A 14610-nucleotide genomic window follows, 5' to 3' on the forward strand; every position below is an offset into this window, starting at 1 on the left:
ATTGTCACTCATGACCAGAGTAAAATTCTAACCATGCGGCAAGGTGATCGCAACATAATCTGAGCATAATAAGCACATGTTTCTTTAATAATAATAATGATGATGATATACACGGCACTGGTCTCCTTTTTGGACAGTGGCTCTCGCGTGGTTAAATAAAGGACGGTCAAGGGCCACGTGGTGTCAGCAGCTGCTCCGACACAGGCCGTGCTTATCCAAACTGCCAAATCCAATCGCTCTTCCCATCCGAATTGGGAATTCCAAACACATGCTTATCCCAAGTGGGAGTTTGCAATCAACTATTTGCCCGTCCAAACCAGCGAATTCGGAACCGCGCCTAATCAAAGTTACGAATTGCAAATCCGCTATGTCCTCCATAATAGAGGTTTTTTGCGTTAGATCGCGTAAAATCAATTCAGTGTCCTTGTTGGCACACCTGTTCTGCTATTGCTAACAGTTGTATTTGGGAGAATTTAATATTTCTCTGATGTTCTTTTAGTTTCGTGCTGATCATTCGTCCTGTTTGCCCAAAATAACATTGTCCACACGTGCAGTTAATCTTGTACACACCTTCTGTTGATAGCTTCGGTAATACATATTTTGTACCAGATATTAATTTCAGTATTTTATGTACCATGCAAAATCTGACTGATGTTTTGTTTTTCCAAATATCTGGCTAGTTTATCAGTTACTCCTGTCATGTACGGTATTTTGATTGTTTTAATTACTTGGGCAGTTTCAATGCTCGTTATTTGATTTGGTTTTGGCATTCAATGCCCTGTTGATTTGTGCATCATTGTAACCGTTCATTTGCAGCGCTTCTTTAACATGTTTAATTTCACTTCTCAGACTGTCCCCATCTGACACTTTCTTAGCTCGATGAATGAGCGTCTTGATAAGAGCAGATTTCTGTGCGGGGTGATGGTGTGACTGCATTGGGTAAACGCTGCATGTTATTTTACTATATCGACCCCGCCCAAGCAGAATATCCAAGTTCTGTCAGCTTCCACTTCCATGGTGAACTGGATGGATGGGTTTTGAGAGTTGAGATGATTTCGAAATGCGTTCAGTGGAACTCTGCCGTGTGGCCAGACCACCAATGTGTCATCCGTATATCTAAACCAAGCAGATGGTTTCAGTGTGCTTGAAGCTATTGCTTTTGTTTCAAAATATTCCATGTACAAATTCGCTATCACAGGAGACAAAGGAGACCCATTGCTGTTCCTTCCTTTTGTTTATAGAAGTCACCTTGCCACAAAAAGTAGTTGTTCTTTAGACAGTGTTCAGTTCAGCTTGGAATATCTTTGGCTAAACCTTTGTTCGTTACCAGAGTGTCGTGTAATTTAATTGACTCGTTGACCGGAACCGTGGTGAACAGAGAGGTCACATCAAAACTTACGAGAATTTCATTAGGGTTAAGCTTAATATTTTTAAAATTATATTTACGGAATGTTCAGAGTTTTTGATGAACGAAGAGGTCCTACCGATGTAGGGCTGTATTTGTTTCGTTACGTATTGCGCTAATTTGTACGTGACAGAGCCTATTGTACTAACGATGGGTCTTAATGGGACATCAGATTTGTGATTTTTATTTTATAGCCCATAAAGTCTTGGTGGTTTTGATGCCCTTGGTTTGATCAGGTATTGCTCTTCCTTGGGAATTTATGACTTGGCAATGATTGCCGCTGTTTTTACGTTCTAAGGTGCTGGTTGGGTCTCGTTTAATTTTAAGGTAGGTGCCTTCACCGAGTAAATCTTTGATATTGGTAGGAACCTCCTGGTTACACCAGCCCATAGGGGATTATTGTGTCCGTCCGTCGTGCATCCAAACATGGGAGGGGTGGGGCTGGGTGGAGAGGGGAGGGGCTGGGTGGGGATGGGGAGGGTGGGGAGGGGCTGGGTGGGGGGTGGGAGGGGTGGGGCTGGGTGGGGGGTGGGAGGGGTGGGGCTGGGTGGGGAAGGGCTGGTCACCCCGTGGTGCCCTTATAAAACTCAATGTTTAACCTACTCACGCCGGCTTGTGCCCGCCCTCACAGTCGGGCATATTTGCGGAATACACCACGCCGCCGTTGACCCTGCAGGCCATTGACCGAGCATCCCAACGTTCCTACCAGCTCCCTCCGCAGCAGGAATGTGTTTTCATTATCGTGGTCCTCATGGGGCATCACAACATTTGATGGGCCCTGATCAGCAGCAAGAATTTTGATATCTTTATTTGCTCTCAATTCTCTTAAGGCTTTTGCTTCACAGAAGTTAATATTTGTTTTTGGCAATTTGCTCTTCTAAATAATTTTGGCAACGGCACATTTATATATTTTACGCGATCTAACCCCAAAAAACCTCTGTTATGAACATTGTTCGCGAAAGCCGACTACGTGTTAAACTCCCCCTATGTCCGTCCGCACTACGAATTCCGAACAACGCGCACGTCACTGTTGGGCCAATCCGAGGGGCGGGGCGCTCGTTCCAAATTACCATTTCTAAACCGCCCTTACCTGTCCACATTACGAATTCTAGATTCTGCACCGGCGTGCTTTATCCGCGCTGGGAATTACGAACGAGGGGCGTGGAGACGCCGCCGTGAGTGCTGCGCGCCGATTGGTTGATTTTAGCGCGGCCGCGTAGGCTCCTCCTCTTCCGGGGTATCGCGAGCAGCGGGGCAGCCGCTTCACTTCCGCGGTCTGTGTGCGCCCGCACCACGACTCTCAAACTCCTCTCTCGGGGGGGCTCGGGGAGGGGAAATCTGCGCTTGTGGTTAGTTCTTGGTGGTTAGTGGTTAGTGGTGGTAATATCTGTCGAGCAAAAATTTGTTTAAAAAAGAAAAGAAATCGTAGCATAGAAGAACGGATACATTTGCTCGAGGGGAATTTTTTTTTTGTTTTGTTTTAAGCGCATCGCAAACTTCGCCTCGACCCCCCCCCCCCGCAGTGTGTACTTTCGTCTTTTTAAAAAAAAATATATATATTGCGAGCCGCAGCCTCCTCACAACGATGGTCGCTCTCGAGTAGCAACCCCCCCCCCCCCCGTTGTTACCTTGAGAGGTACATGACGAGTTGCGGGAATAATGTGTTCCGTTATCGCCGCCTGTTGTTTGGACGTCCGTAGCCCACGCGTCGTTGAATGTCGAGTTCGGTGTGCCGTGTCGCTGCTACGTGTGTGTGTGTGCGCCCAATGTTACATTCCACGCCGTGAAGTTATGGTCAAGTAACCCCTCACGACCCCGTGACGGCGTGCGGGAGGCGATCTCTCTCTTCCTCACAGCGGCTACACACACGAGGCGTGTGCTTAGAACTGCCTTCGATGTTCACTCCGCGGTGGCATTGACGCATCCGACGCGAGATGACTTTCGCCTGAGTTCAACTTCGTCCGTGAAATCGTCGACGGCGACTTTCACCGTCGGCGTTGGATGTGCGTAGAGTAGATTGGCGCGCGTATTTCGGCTGCGCCAGTGTGCGTTACGTGGTTATTTTAGGCGTCCAATGTGTTACACGGCCGCTCGTTTGGTATGTGTTGTTGCTGCTGTTGTTGCTGCTGCTGCTGTTCCCTGTTATTATGTGCCGCTCTTAACGGTTGTGTCATTGCGACGAGTTGCACGTAGCGTAGTTGTTGTGCTGTGTGTGTCTGCTGTCACTGCAATTCTGGTCGTTTTCACTGCTACGGCTGAAGTCTGTGGTGTGTTTCTCGAGTGTTCAGTTCCATCGTTTTGTGCTAACGTGGCGATGTTCGGGCAAAGCTCGTGTTATCCCCTTTGCTGCTGCGGTACCCGTAGTCGTTGTGTGTTCCGTCTCTCGTTGTTGCGGTGGTTATAGCTGCACCCATGAACGGGAGAGATTTGTCTTTTATTAAGAGAGCTGCCTGCTGCTGCTGCTGCCGGTGCCACCAACCCGGAAGAAATGGCGACTTGCGTGCGACAGAATCGCCTCGAGCTGCTGCTGAGAGCCGCGGGTACTGGCGGTGCTTTCTTTCCCACCTCTCCTCCTCCTCCTCCCTTAAACATACAACCCAAACGTTGCTCATGCACACCTCCCACCCCCCGTACGGCATCCCACACACATTTGGGTTTGCAAGGAGGTGCAGGGGGAGATTCGGCCATGGACTAAAGACCTCTGCCAACAACTCTTCAGACACCGTCTCGTCCACATCTCCATAATAACTCCATCATCTCGCATCTCACAGCATTCCATCCCAGTTATCTCTGAGACATCTTGTACATCTTCCATACATCCCAACCAACTCATTTCATTTCCTGCACTAAAGACCTCTGCCAACAACTCTTCAGACACCGTCTCGTCCACATCTCCATAATAACTCCATCATCTCGCATCTCCGAGCATTCCATTCCAGTTATCTCTGAGACATCTTGTACACCTTCCATACATCCCAACCAACTAATTCCATTGCCTGCACTAAAGACCTCTGCCAATAACTCTAGGACGGCTTCTCTCGTCCACATCTCCATAATAACGCCATCATCTCGCATCTCACAGCATTCCATCCCAGTTATCTCCGAGACATCTTGTACATCTTCCATACATCCCAACCAACTAATTCCATTGCCTGCACTAAAGACCTCTGCCAACAACTCTAGGACAGCTTCTCTCGTTCACAACCCTCTTATAAATCCATCATAGTGCATCTCCCAGGATTCCATCCCAGTTATCTCGGACATCTTGTACATCTTCCACACATCTTAACCAACTAATTGTGAATATGCCAGTGTTTCCTATTCACCTAAAACATACTTCTCCCAAATATCTTCACATTTTGTCGTTTCAGAATACTCTCATTAATCCGAGTCTTTGCATCACCTCTGGCTACCGATCCCAACCTACAGCTTCCATTTATCCAACATCTGCATCTACTAATGTCATCTCTCATCCTGAAATGCCGTGGGGTGCCCAACTCTATAACATCTCCCACATCTGCACCAAAGCCTGCATGTCCTCGCAGCACCCATCTCAGTTCCTCTCATCACTCTCCTGCCTGTGTTTGCACGTTGAGATCTTGTTGTTCCGTGATGATTCGTGTCATCCTGCCAGACCTGTAAGGGTCTGCTGCACAATGCTGCTCGATTGTTCAGTATCTTCTGCTGCTAGATGCAGTGTGGCCAGTGCACGCGCATCCAAGGGTCGCAAACGTAACCCGACTGCAGCATCAATGCAGCTCGCAAGCAGGATAGGTCACGTGACCAACCCTCCTTGTGTGTGTGTGTTGTCTAAAGTCATTGCTTGGTGACGAAGAACAATTTTAAAAGTGGTGGTAACAGGACTTGATTTCAGCCGGGCCTGTCTGGTTCAGCGACCTGGAAAATCTTTCTGTGCCTGGCACATCTCATCCATTACGCCTGTCGCTCTATAGCTGCTGCAACAAATTATATACCTACCCGAGCCTACTAGCAATTGGGAAAATAGTGATACATGAAACCATGTGTGTAGGATTTATTTAAGATGTTTACTTTAGTCGTTACTTTTTGATGCTTGTAATACTCTGAATTCTTAAGTTTTCTTTGAGGATTGACTAAGGCCTCGGCCTTGTATTCCTTGATGAGAATTAGTTGGAAGTATTCATCATAGTACTCGAGTAATAAGATTGAACATGGTTTGGGGCTAAGCTTGAGGAATGGTTTGTGACCTTGGACCTGCCCGATGTGGTAGTTTTGACCTCGTGTAATAATCAGCCCAGGCAGTCACAAGCACATATGATTCCCACCGCAGAGATGGAGCGGCGAAATCCTGCTCTTGTTTAGGCGCTAGATGGAGCATTAAATTGCAGGCCTGTGAGACTCAAAGGGGGCCACAGTTTCGGGATGCTTTAATCCAGTAGATCACGGCTGACGATGTGCAAACCGCTACGCTGGCACTCCACCCGCTCGCTCGCAGCTCGCCTGTGACCTCTCAAAGGTCAACTCCGAGTTTAGCGATCATCGTCGATCCTGCCGTGTGCCGCTCTTGAAGGTTTTGCTCGTGCGCGTACGCCTTGATCATTTTATCATTATTTACGCACGGAGGCAAAGTTGCGAGCGAGGGAGCGCTTGCGCGTGTGCCAGGCCGCGCGTCCGCTCGGGTTGAACGGCTGCCAAGGCATTCCTGAAGGTTTCACCAGACGGCGCAGTCAACAGCAGCCTGGACAGTCAGAGCGAACGGGGACAAGGGGTGTTGCCTTACACGTGCGTGTGTTTGTGTATAAAACCTCCGCGCGGTACTGTTTACAGAGAGGTGGAGTAGTGGCGCGATGGTTTGCGCACTGTGCACCCGTGCTCGTGACTTCATCCGCATTATCCATTGCCGCCATCATCATCATCCATCACATTTTTTTCACAAAACCTACAAAGAACGGGGTGGAGGGGGAGCAGTGGGGATCATTTGTCAAAACAACAACTTATCTTGTGGATAGACTGCCTCACACCGACACAATGTGGAATTTCCCATGCCACCTCAGGGATGCCGACGGAACGACTACGTAACCAGATTCTTACAGATGGCTTCATTGCGACGGCATTTTGCAAATGCACCAAGATGCGGTCGTTGTTTGACCGCTTTGTAAATCCGATTTGCGTTTGTACTCATCGTGCCGTGTGTCCGCAGTGGAGGCGTCCGTCAACGGCCACTTCAGCGATGACTGCCACTCCGAGACCATCGAGGCGGCGGAGGCCCTGCTGCACATGGAGGCCACAGACTCCGTCACCGACGCGATGGGTGCGTGTCGTTTCACGCGAGACGAAGATGGGGAGTTGGCCCTGCCTCTCCCCCTCCCCCCCGTGTCGGGCGGGATCAGAGAAGGAGAGATGGGTGGTGGACAGAACGCTTGTGGAATAGATTCATAATTATCTTATGTTGGAATAGTCATGTAGGTGTGTCTGTTTTTTAACTAGAACCTTCCACCACCCGACAGAGCCAATGGCATCATGTTGTCACGTGAGCATATATGTCAGCTGATTTGATTTATATCGGCAAAACCACAATGTTGAAAATCAAGCAAGACTTTGACAGTTTCACACGACGGTTTGCTTTACATTGCACCAAGCATCATCAGGTGTTCGCAAAAGCTCAGCGAAGCTCTCCTGTGAATGAGCTCACCTCACTCGGGGCCTTAAGTAGGTGGCATGACAGCCATGTAGATGAACGGTTTAATAATCTAGAGTTAATTGCTTGGTTGGGATCGGCAGGTTAGATGAGTGCAGCGCCAAAATGAATTGTAACATTGGTCGTGAAATCCAACGTTTAATATTAACTCTTGTAATCATTTAAGGCTTACCGACTAAGATCGAAAGTCATATATTCTCTGTCCATCTGTAATAGGAGATGCAATATGAACCAGACTTTTAGGGTGAAGTTTCATTGCTAGCTGGCGAAATGTATCAAAAGGGTTTACCGAAACTTAGGAGACACATGCCAGGGTAAAAAAAAAGGACTTTGTAAACAGGCAAGCGCATTTCGTTTTCACACCTCTTGCCCTTGGTTGGCTTCACTCCTGACGATTACTCATTTTTTCATTAAACTATTTTTTTATTTTACCAGGTTAAGGCCCACTGAGCTGTACAGCTCTTTTTCAGTTGTGACCTAATCACAAACGATAGCTCAACCAAGTGGCTAATCATGAGGACATTTATCGCAGCGAAATGATCTTAAACGCATGTTTCTAAATGTGGAGGGAAAAACCGGAGGACCCGGAGAAAAATCCACACAACCACGGGGAGAACACGCAAACTCCAAATCTACAGGCGTCGGGGTCGGGATCAAACCCCTTGACCTGCATACCAGGCGTGGGAGTTGCCACCGTGGCGCCCTATTTTATTAAATATTAAATACGAAGATTAAATATTTGTGTGGACAGCATGAAATTATCCATGCATGTGCATTGGTTCCCTACCTTGTTTTAACAAGGTGCAGACCACCTGCATATTTCATACTTCTACTAACACTCTACTCTTTGGGGTACAGTGCACATGACACTCTTTTATCGTGATGCAAGCCTAAACTGGCTTGTGATGTGATTTTTTTCTTCTTTCAGTTTTTAAAGAATCAAAGCTAGTGTCGCTGTGTAACCTGGCTTGGCGTTTCACAGACTCCCACATCTTTGCGCCCGACATGAGCGGCGACGACGGGAGACATGTGGACGTCGTCATGGCGCACGAGGGTCACGTGCACGGCACGAGGGGGCACCACCCCCAGGCCGACGGGCAGGCCAACAACCGCAAGAAGAAAGGTTCGACGCGACCGTCCAGATTCTGTGACATTCACGCGCGAGGCTCGGAGCTGATGTTTGGGGATAGAAGAGTCGTATTGGGAGTTTTTTTGTGCGTTACTTTTTTTTTTTAACGGTGCACGGAGTTTTTATTTTCGGAAAAATCCGCGTCAAGATTTCGTTGCACCGCTCGAGTTTGCGCGTGCATGGCGAAGGGAGCAGTACAGAGGGTCACACAGCACGTGGTTTTAAAATATATTGGAATAAAAACGAGGTTTTTTTAATCATTTAAAGTTTTTGAAAGAATATTAAAAAAATATTTTGAAACACTTTCTATGGTTTGTAAGACCTATGGGTGTGGTTATCTTAAGTGCTCACAATCCAAGGCCTAAGTAAATAACGTTGAGAAGAAATAAAAAACAATTCACAAAAATGGAATGTTACACTGAGATTACAAGGCCTACAGACACACTTCAGTTTTCTTAACATTGGCAAAGTGCGTACAATTATTTCTCGATTAAAAATAAAATTGTAGAAAGGCTTTAAAGGCAGTATTTGAAGTCGGACTCGTGCTGTGGAATACTGATCAATGGTGAATTTAAATTTGTTGAAACCCCTTTGTGTCCTGCAGCACGGAAGCCCAAGTGCAGCAGACCGTGCTCCCCTATCCTGCCGTCTGACGGGCCGCTCAGGAAGAAGTCTCGAGAAGGTGCGTTGTGTACGCCCAGGGCACGCACGGTGCTACCGGCATCACGGAGTTATTGGTCGTTTCTCTCACACTTCATTATCATCGTCATCACGACCCATAGGCAGATAGCCCGTAGGTATCCACTGCACATTTGTTCTGTCTTGTGCCACACTTAAGGGGATGATAAATGCACAAACAGAAAATAAAAGCAAACACAATCATCAATTAACACTGCCTTAATATATTTATAGAATCGACGACGTTTCAGGGCAATGCCCCTTCTTGGCACCGAAAACAAATGGAGGGCCATTGCCTGAAACGTCGCCTATTATATGGTGGTTTTAAGGCCGCAGCGTTGTTATTGACGAGAGCATGTGCACCACTGCCAACGCAGCAGCGACACGTAATTAGTTTTGCACGGAAGTTAGTGGGCACTCAATGAAGGAGACAACGTGGCAGAATTGTTTGGCAACGTGTGGTGCGACGGAAGTTCAACGTACATATATATGATGAGGTGATGTCACATGACATGTAGGGCGTTAGAATATCTCATCCGTTTAGAGCTTATCAAGAAATCGGTTGACTCGCCGGCACATTCGCATTCACGTGGGCACTGAGTCGTCGACCCTCGATGAGGCAGCAAGAGCTGTGAATAAAGCCACCGTGAAGGTATTTATATTTCCGCAAGCTCCGTTGATCCGCACTTGCAAACGAGAGCAGGACTTCAACCTGGTCTCATTTGCAAGCGTGACAGGATGGGTCCTCTCCCAGTCCCTCAGCTGGTTAAGCAAAATACAAACTTTCAACTTGTTGGGGGAGGTGTGAGCGGGGCGAGGAGGATGAAGCTGTGTGCGTGTGTGTGCGTGTTTGCCGCTCGGCGTGTGCGTGCGTTAGGTCACACGGTCTACCTGTGGGAGTTCCTGCTGTCGCTGCTGCAGGACAAGAACACGTGCCCGCGCCTCATCAAGTGGACCGAGAAGGAGAAGGGAATCTTCAAGCTCGTCGACTCGAAGGCCGTGAGCAGACTCTGGGGGAAGCACAAGAACAAGCCCGACATGAACTACGAGACCATGGGCCGCGCGCTCAGGTGCGTGTGTGACCCCCCGCGCTCTCCGCAATCTACTGCTGGATGAGGGCCCTCGCCGCGCCGGGTTGTTGGGGTTGTTTGACCGGTGGTGGCTACCTACGCACACCTGTGATCCAGCCGGTTGGTGGATCACCGTGCAGATGTTGCGATACTGCCTTCCCTTGGGTGTCAATGAGGAGCCATACCCTGGCTCGCCAGGAGAAGGCGATACCACCTGTTCTGTCCGTCCTTAAGAGATAACCGACAATACCTTAAAGCAGCAGAGCTTGGGCAATTGTTGTCATCGGTTCACCACGTGGCAGCCTTCCTGCTTGTCTGTGGGTCCTCCGATCCTATTGAGTCGTTCTCTATCCCAGAGCGAGCGAATGCTGTGCGCCTTATAAGGTTAAATTATTACGCCACCATGCTGGTCACGGCATGTTTGTTGAAGGGGGGAAGCAGAATGTTAAGCTAAAGGGGTAGACGCACAGATATACGGGTAGACCGACTTATAGACATGGAGGCATAATGGCAGACTGATGGATAGACAGATTGCTGGATAAAAGCCGTAGCATCCTGGAAGCATGATACAACAGTGGATTATTCTGCACCGCAACGTAGTCCCGCAACCTACTACTACCCGATTTCGATGGCAGTTTCCCATCCGTGCTTTATTCAGATTCATAGCCCACCCTGAGGTCTGTGAAACGAACAGGCCCCCGCTCTCCAGAAGGAGGGGACGTTGAAGATAGTTCCGGCAACGTAGGGATTGTACGCAACAACGGAGATTCCTGCACTGCTTTCTGCTACCCGTCCTGGCAGCAGCCTGTAGCAACCCGTCGTGCACCGGCGTTTAGCCGTGACGCCGCGAGAGTTTTGAAACCGCCCCGCTCGCGCTTCTCAACGCTCCTCTCAACGCGAGTGCGTCCCGCGCGCCGTCTCCCCCGACAGGTACTACTACCAGCGCGGCATCCTCGCCAAAGTGGAGGGCCAGAGGCTGGTCTACCAGTTCAAGGACATGCCCAGGAACCTGCTGCTGGAGGACGGCTCGGAGGAGGGAGGGTCCTCACCCGGCACCGTGGAGCCCTCCTCACCGCACCCCCAGGGCCGCCCGGAAGGGGCGATGCCGGGCGGCACGATGGGCGGACGGAACCGGCGACCCAACCGACCGGGCGGTGGACTCTCCGCCAAGTCGCCCCTTGCCAAGGCTAAGCCGCAGGACCAAGTGATTGTGGACAGCAGGTGTGTGTGTGTGTGTATCCGCGCGCGTGATAGAGAGCTGGCTTTCGTGCAATCTCAAACATTAACCGATTATCAGTTCCGAGTGCTCCACCGATTGGATAACCGCGGAAATGGTTCTGGAAAAGTAGCCGCGTCTATTGACACGTACGCCGCTGGATGAGAGGGCAAGGGCAGGGATTGGTGACGGTGTCATCGGCCGCCTCACCCCGGCGACGACAACGATGGCGGTGAGCATTGACGTGTGATGGTGGTCGCTTCCGTTGTTTGTATCAGAGCGGCACAGGTGCCGGTGGTGGTCACCATGGGGGCTCAGATGCAGCAGCAGCAGCAGTCGGTGATCACGAGCGCTGCATCGTCGACGCAGAAGATCGTATTCCAGACGATGCCGGGCCTCTCCACGGCAGCGGCGCAGACGGGCGGCCCGAGCTCGCGACGTGGCGAGATCGTGAGCCTCGCCTCCGGCACGCCGCTCCTCTTCCTCACCAACGGCGACGGTTCCCAGCCCGGTGTCATCACCACAACCGTCATCCGGGGCCCCGAGGGCAAAAACGAGAACGTGCTCCTACTAACGCCGCTCAAATCTCAGCAGCAGCACCAGCAGCACCACCAGTGCCACGGCGAGGCCGAACCGGGGGAGGTGCTCTCGGTCATCATCGGTGGTGGCGGCCACGACGGCACCGGCGTCTCGCTGCCGATGACTTCGCTGTCGTCGGAGATGACGTCACTGTCGGCAGACATCACGACCCTCCCCACGGAACTCACCTCGCTGCCCGAGCAGATCACGGCACTGCCCGCTGACGGGACGATACTCGCCGAGGAGGAGGAGCCGCACGTCGTGGTCAAGCTGGAAACGGACGAGCAGCAGCAGCAGCAGCAGCAGCGGCTGCTGATTAAAGAGGAGCGGGAGGATTTGTCGCTTCCGGAGCAGATCACGGAGGAACCGATCATCCGGAAAATCAAAATCGAATACAATGACAAAAACTTCTGACGTACATGAGGATGAAATTATTTTGATGGCGGTTGGGACAGTGAAGGCAATCACGTGTATATTTTTCCTCCCCTAGATTTATAATTTCCAAACAAATCTAATAGTAAATGCTGTTTCTAAAAAAAAAATCGAAAACATGCATATATACATATATCTATGAATCGGTGAGGTGGAAGAGATTGGGGGGGGGGGGGGGACTCGAACCGCGGTCGACACGAAGAAAGCGTGGAAGGAGACCTCTGGCGATCGCGAGCCGGCCGGGAGAGGCTGCAGACAATCGCTGCTGCAGCTGCTGTCCCATAGAGGGCAGCGCCGAGCTATAGCGGATCTCTCCCGTGTACCGCATCATTGGAGTCGCGTGCGAGTTCGCGAGTGCGCCCCGCGGGGGTGGGAGGAGGAGGGAGGTACTTTCGTTGCTAACGAAGCCGTCGAGATTCCCACTGTGACGCTCACGCGGACAGCAGCTCCTATTGGCTCCGCGTCACTCCTCGCCGTCGCGCTAGAAGCGCGATGCGGCGGCTTCGCGGTGTTCCGCTCGCACAAAACGTCGCCCGCACATCATCGCGCGCGCGTTCGCAAACGCCCACGGTCGCCGTGTGGAGGGAGCAGTCGCGCCCGACCCTTGAACTCACGGGGAATACACCTAAACGCGCACGCGCGTAAGTGCGGACTCGCTTACCGGGGTTTTGTTGCGAATTCGGCGATCGAAAACACCTGAGGCCGTCGGCGGCTCGTGCGCAATTAATTAATCGGCACTTGTTGGCGCAGCAGTGAGAACTCGGGAAAAATTAAAGCAGCTTCAAACTCCTGCAAATAATAGGGCGGGATTCTGATTTTACGGTGCTTCTTGAGCCAGACTGACGCTTGGACAAATGAGCACAGAGCAGTAATGTGATGGTGGGGGGGGGGGGCGAGTTGGTTGTGTGAGCGTGCTTAGTTTACAACATAGTGATGCTTCATACATCTGGTGGGATAATGCTAAATAAAGGTTTAGTTTTCCGAAATATGGTTTTCTGATGACATAACAAAATAAATTTCTATGTATATGTTTATGTATATACGGTTTGGTATTTAGTAAATACACAAAGAGTGTAGGACGGTGAATGGCCTTGTGACAAACGCGTCGTTCTCCTTGGTGGTGGTGGCGGCCAGTTTCAAAACGTGGGGGGGCAGCACGGCTGCCACAGTCGTCACGCCGCTCCGCCCGGGAATGATCGCCGGAGCGTCGGGGTCGACGGCGGATTCGACGACAACGAGAGGAGCGAGCGGGCGGGGCGAGCGAGCGGGCGGGCGAGCGGTGTTTGTCGAGGGACGTCGTCGCGACTCGTGCGGTGCCTCAGGACCCACCCCTCCGTTCACCGTTGTGAATCTCTGAATCTCTGGTTCCGCGTCGTCTACTTGCTGTTGCCACACGTCTCCCCCCCCCCCCCCCATTCGTGGTCAATCCCTCGTGAGTCGTGTCCATAACCCCCCCCCCCCCCCCCGTTTGAACCCCCAGCGTCCTCTGTGCCACCCCCCCCGCTCTCCTCCCGATCGTGTGATCCACGGCAATAACAAGACACAGTGTCCCGTATTCTGTACACTGTATGGTGAACAGGATTAGAGCCTTAATGAAATCTTTGTATTTTCCAATTGTTTCAAAAAATAAAATTCTTTATTGCTTCTAATGCCGTTTCTTGTGATGAAAGTCAAGGTGGTGGTGGCGGGTGGCGGTGGCGACGACGGGGAAACGGGTGAGGGTCCTATTGTGGACTTGGTGGGCCCTCACTCGATCAGCCCTTGTGCGCACTCTTTGAGAGAGGGGTTGACTCGGGAGGCACGAGGAGTAACCACAGACGAGTGAGAAGGCAGCAGCAGTAGTAGCAAGCAGTCCTCTACAATTCAGTTTTGTATTATTGGTGTTGTGGACAATACAAGTAAAGATTGTATAAGCGGACTATATCTTGCACAGCCCATCGGCCACGCTGCGTTTTGGAAAGTGCGTAATTTGAGCAGCGTTCAATAAATGCAAGCAAACTGGACTTTGTTTTAGTGATATCATCAGCAGTCGGGCTTCTTTGAATCAATGCTCGTGAACTACGTTATACGCAAGGACCCCTTTCAGATATGAGTTTTGATTTCGTGAAAATGTATAATGATGCATAATTAAACGTAACCACTGGCATGGAAAACATGAATAAAATAGGCAGACAATGTCTACTTTATAGGTCTAAAAATAAACCAGGTAAGGCCCACTGAGCTATGTAGCTCTTTTTCAGAAGCGACCTGGTCACAAATGATAGCTCACATGGAGTGGGCTCATTTGGAAATGTATAGCAGTCAAATACCATCAACGTATCTTGATTCTACATGTGGAGGGGAAAACCCGGAGAACTGGGAGAAAAATCGACGCGACCACGAGGAGCGCAAGAACATTCGAACTCCAAATATACAGCAGGCATC

The 14610-nt window shown here is 50.4% G+C and overlaps 1 protein-coding gene across 5 annotated transcripts in view; it reads left to right on the plus strand.

Moving 5' to 3' along the window:
- LOC144937586 (uncharacterized) overlaps positions 1-13790 on the plus strand; it is a 60016-nt gene extending 46226 nt beyond the window's left edge. For 2 of the 5 annotated variants that reach the window (XM_078864895.1, XM_078864896.1), the window contains 6 exons: positions 6585-6695; positions 8065-8205; positions 8816-8893; positions 9767-9959; positions 10890-11180; positions 11454-13790. In XM_078864895.1, coding sequence (XP_078721021.1) covers positions 6585-6695; positions 8065-8205; positions 8816-8893; positions 9767-9959; positions 10890-11180; positions 11454-12168 — 1529 coding nt within the window. In that variant the 3' untranslated portion in view covers positions 12169-13790. The other 3 variants (XM_078864897.1, XM_078864898.1, XM_078864900.1) reach the window with 3 other exon arrangements.
- The last annotated feature ends 820 nt before the right edge of the window (positions 13791-14610 follow it).

This window comes from Lampetra fluviatilis, chromosome 19 (genome assembly GCF_964198595.1).
Source record: "Lampetra fluviatilis chromosome 19, kcLamFluv1.1, whole genome shotgun sequence".
NCBI classification, from domain to species: domain Eukaryota; kingdom Metazoa; phylum Chordata; class Hyperoartia; order Petromyzontiformes; family Petromyzontidae; genus Lampetra; species Lampetra fluviatilis.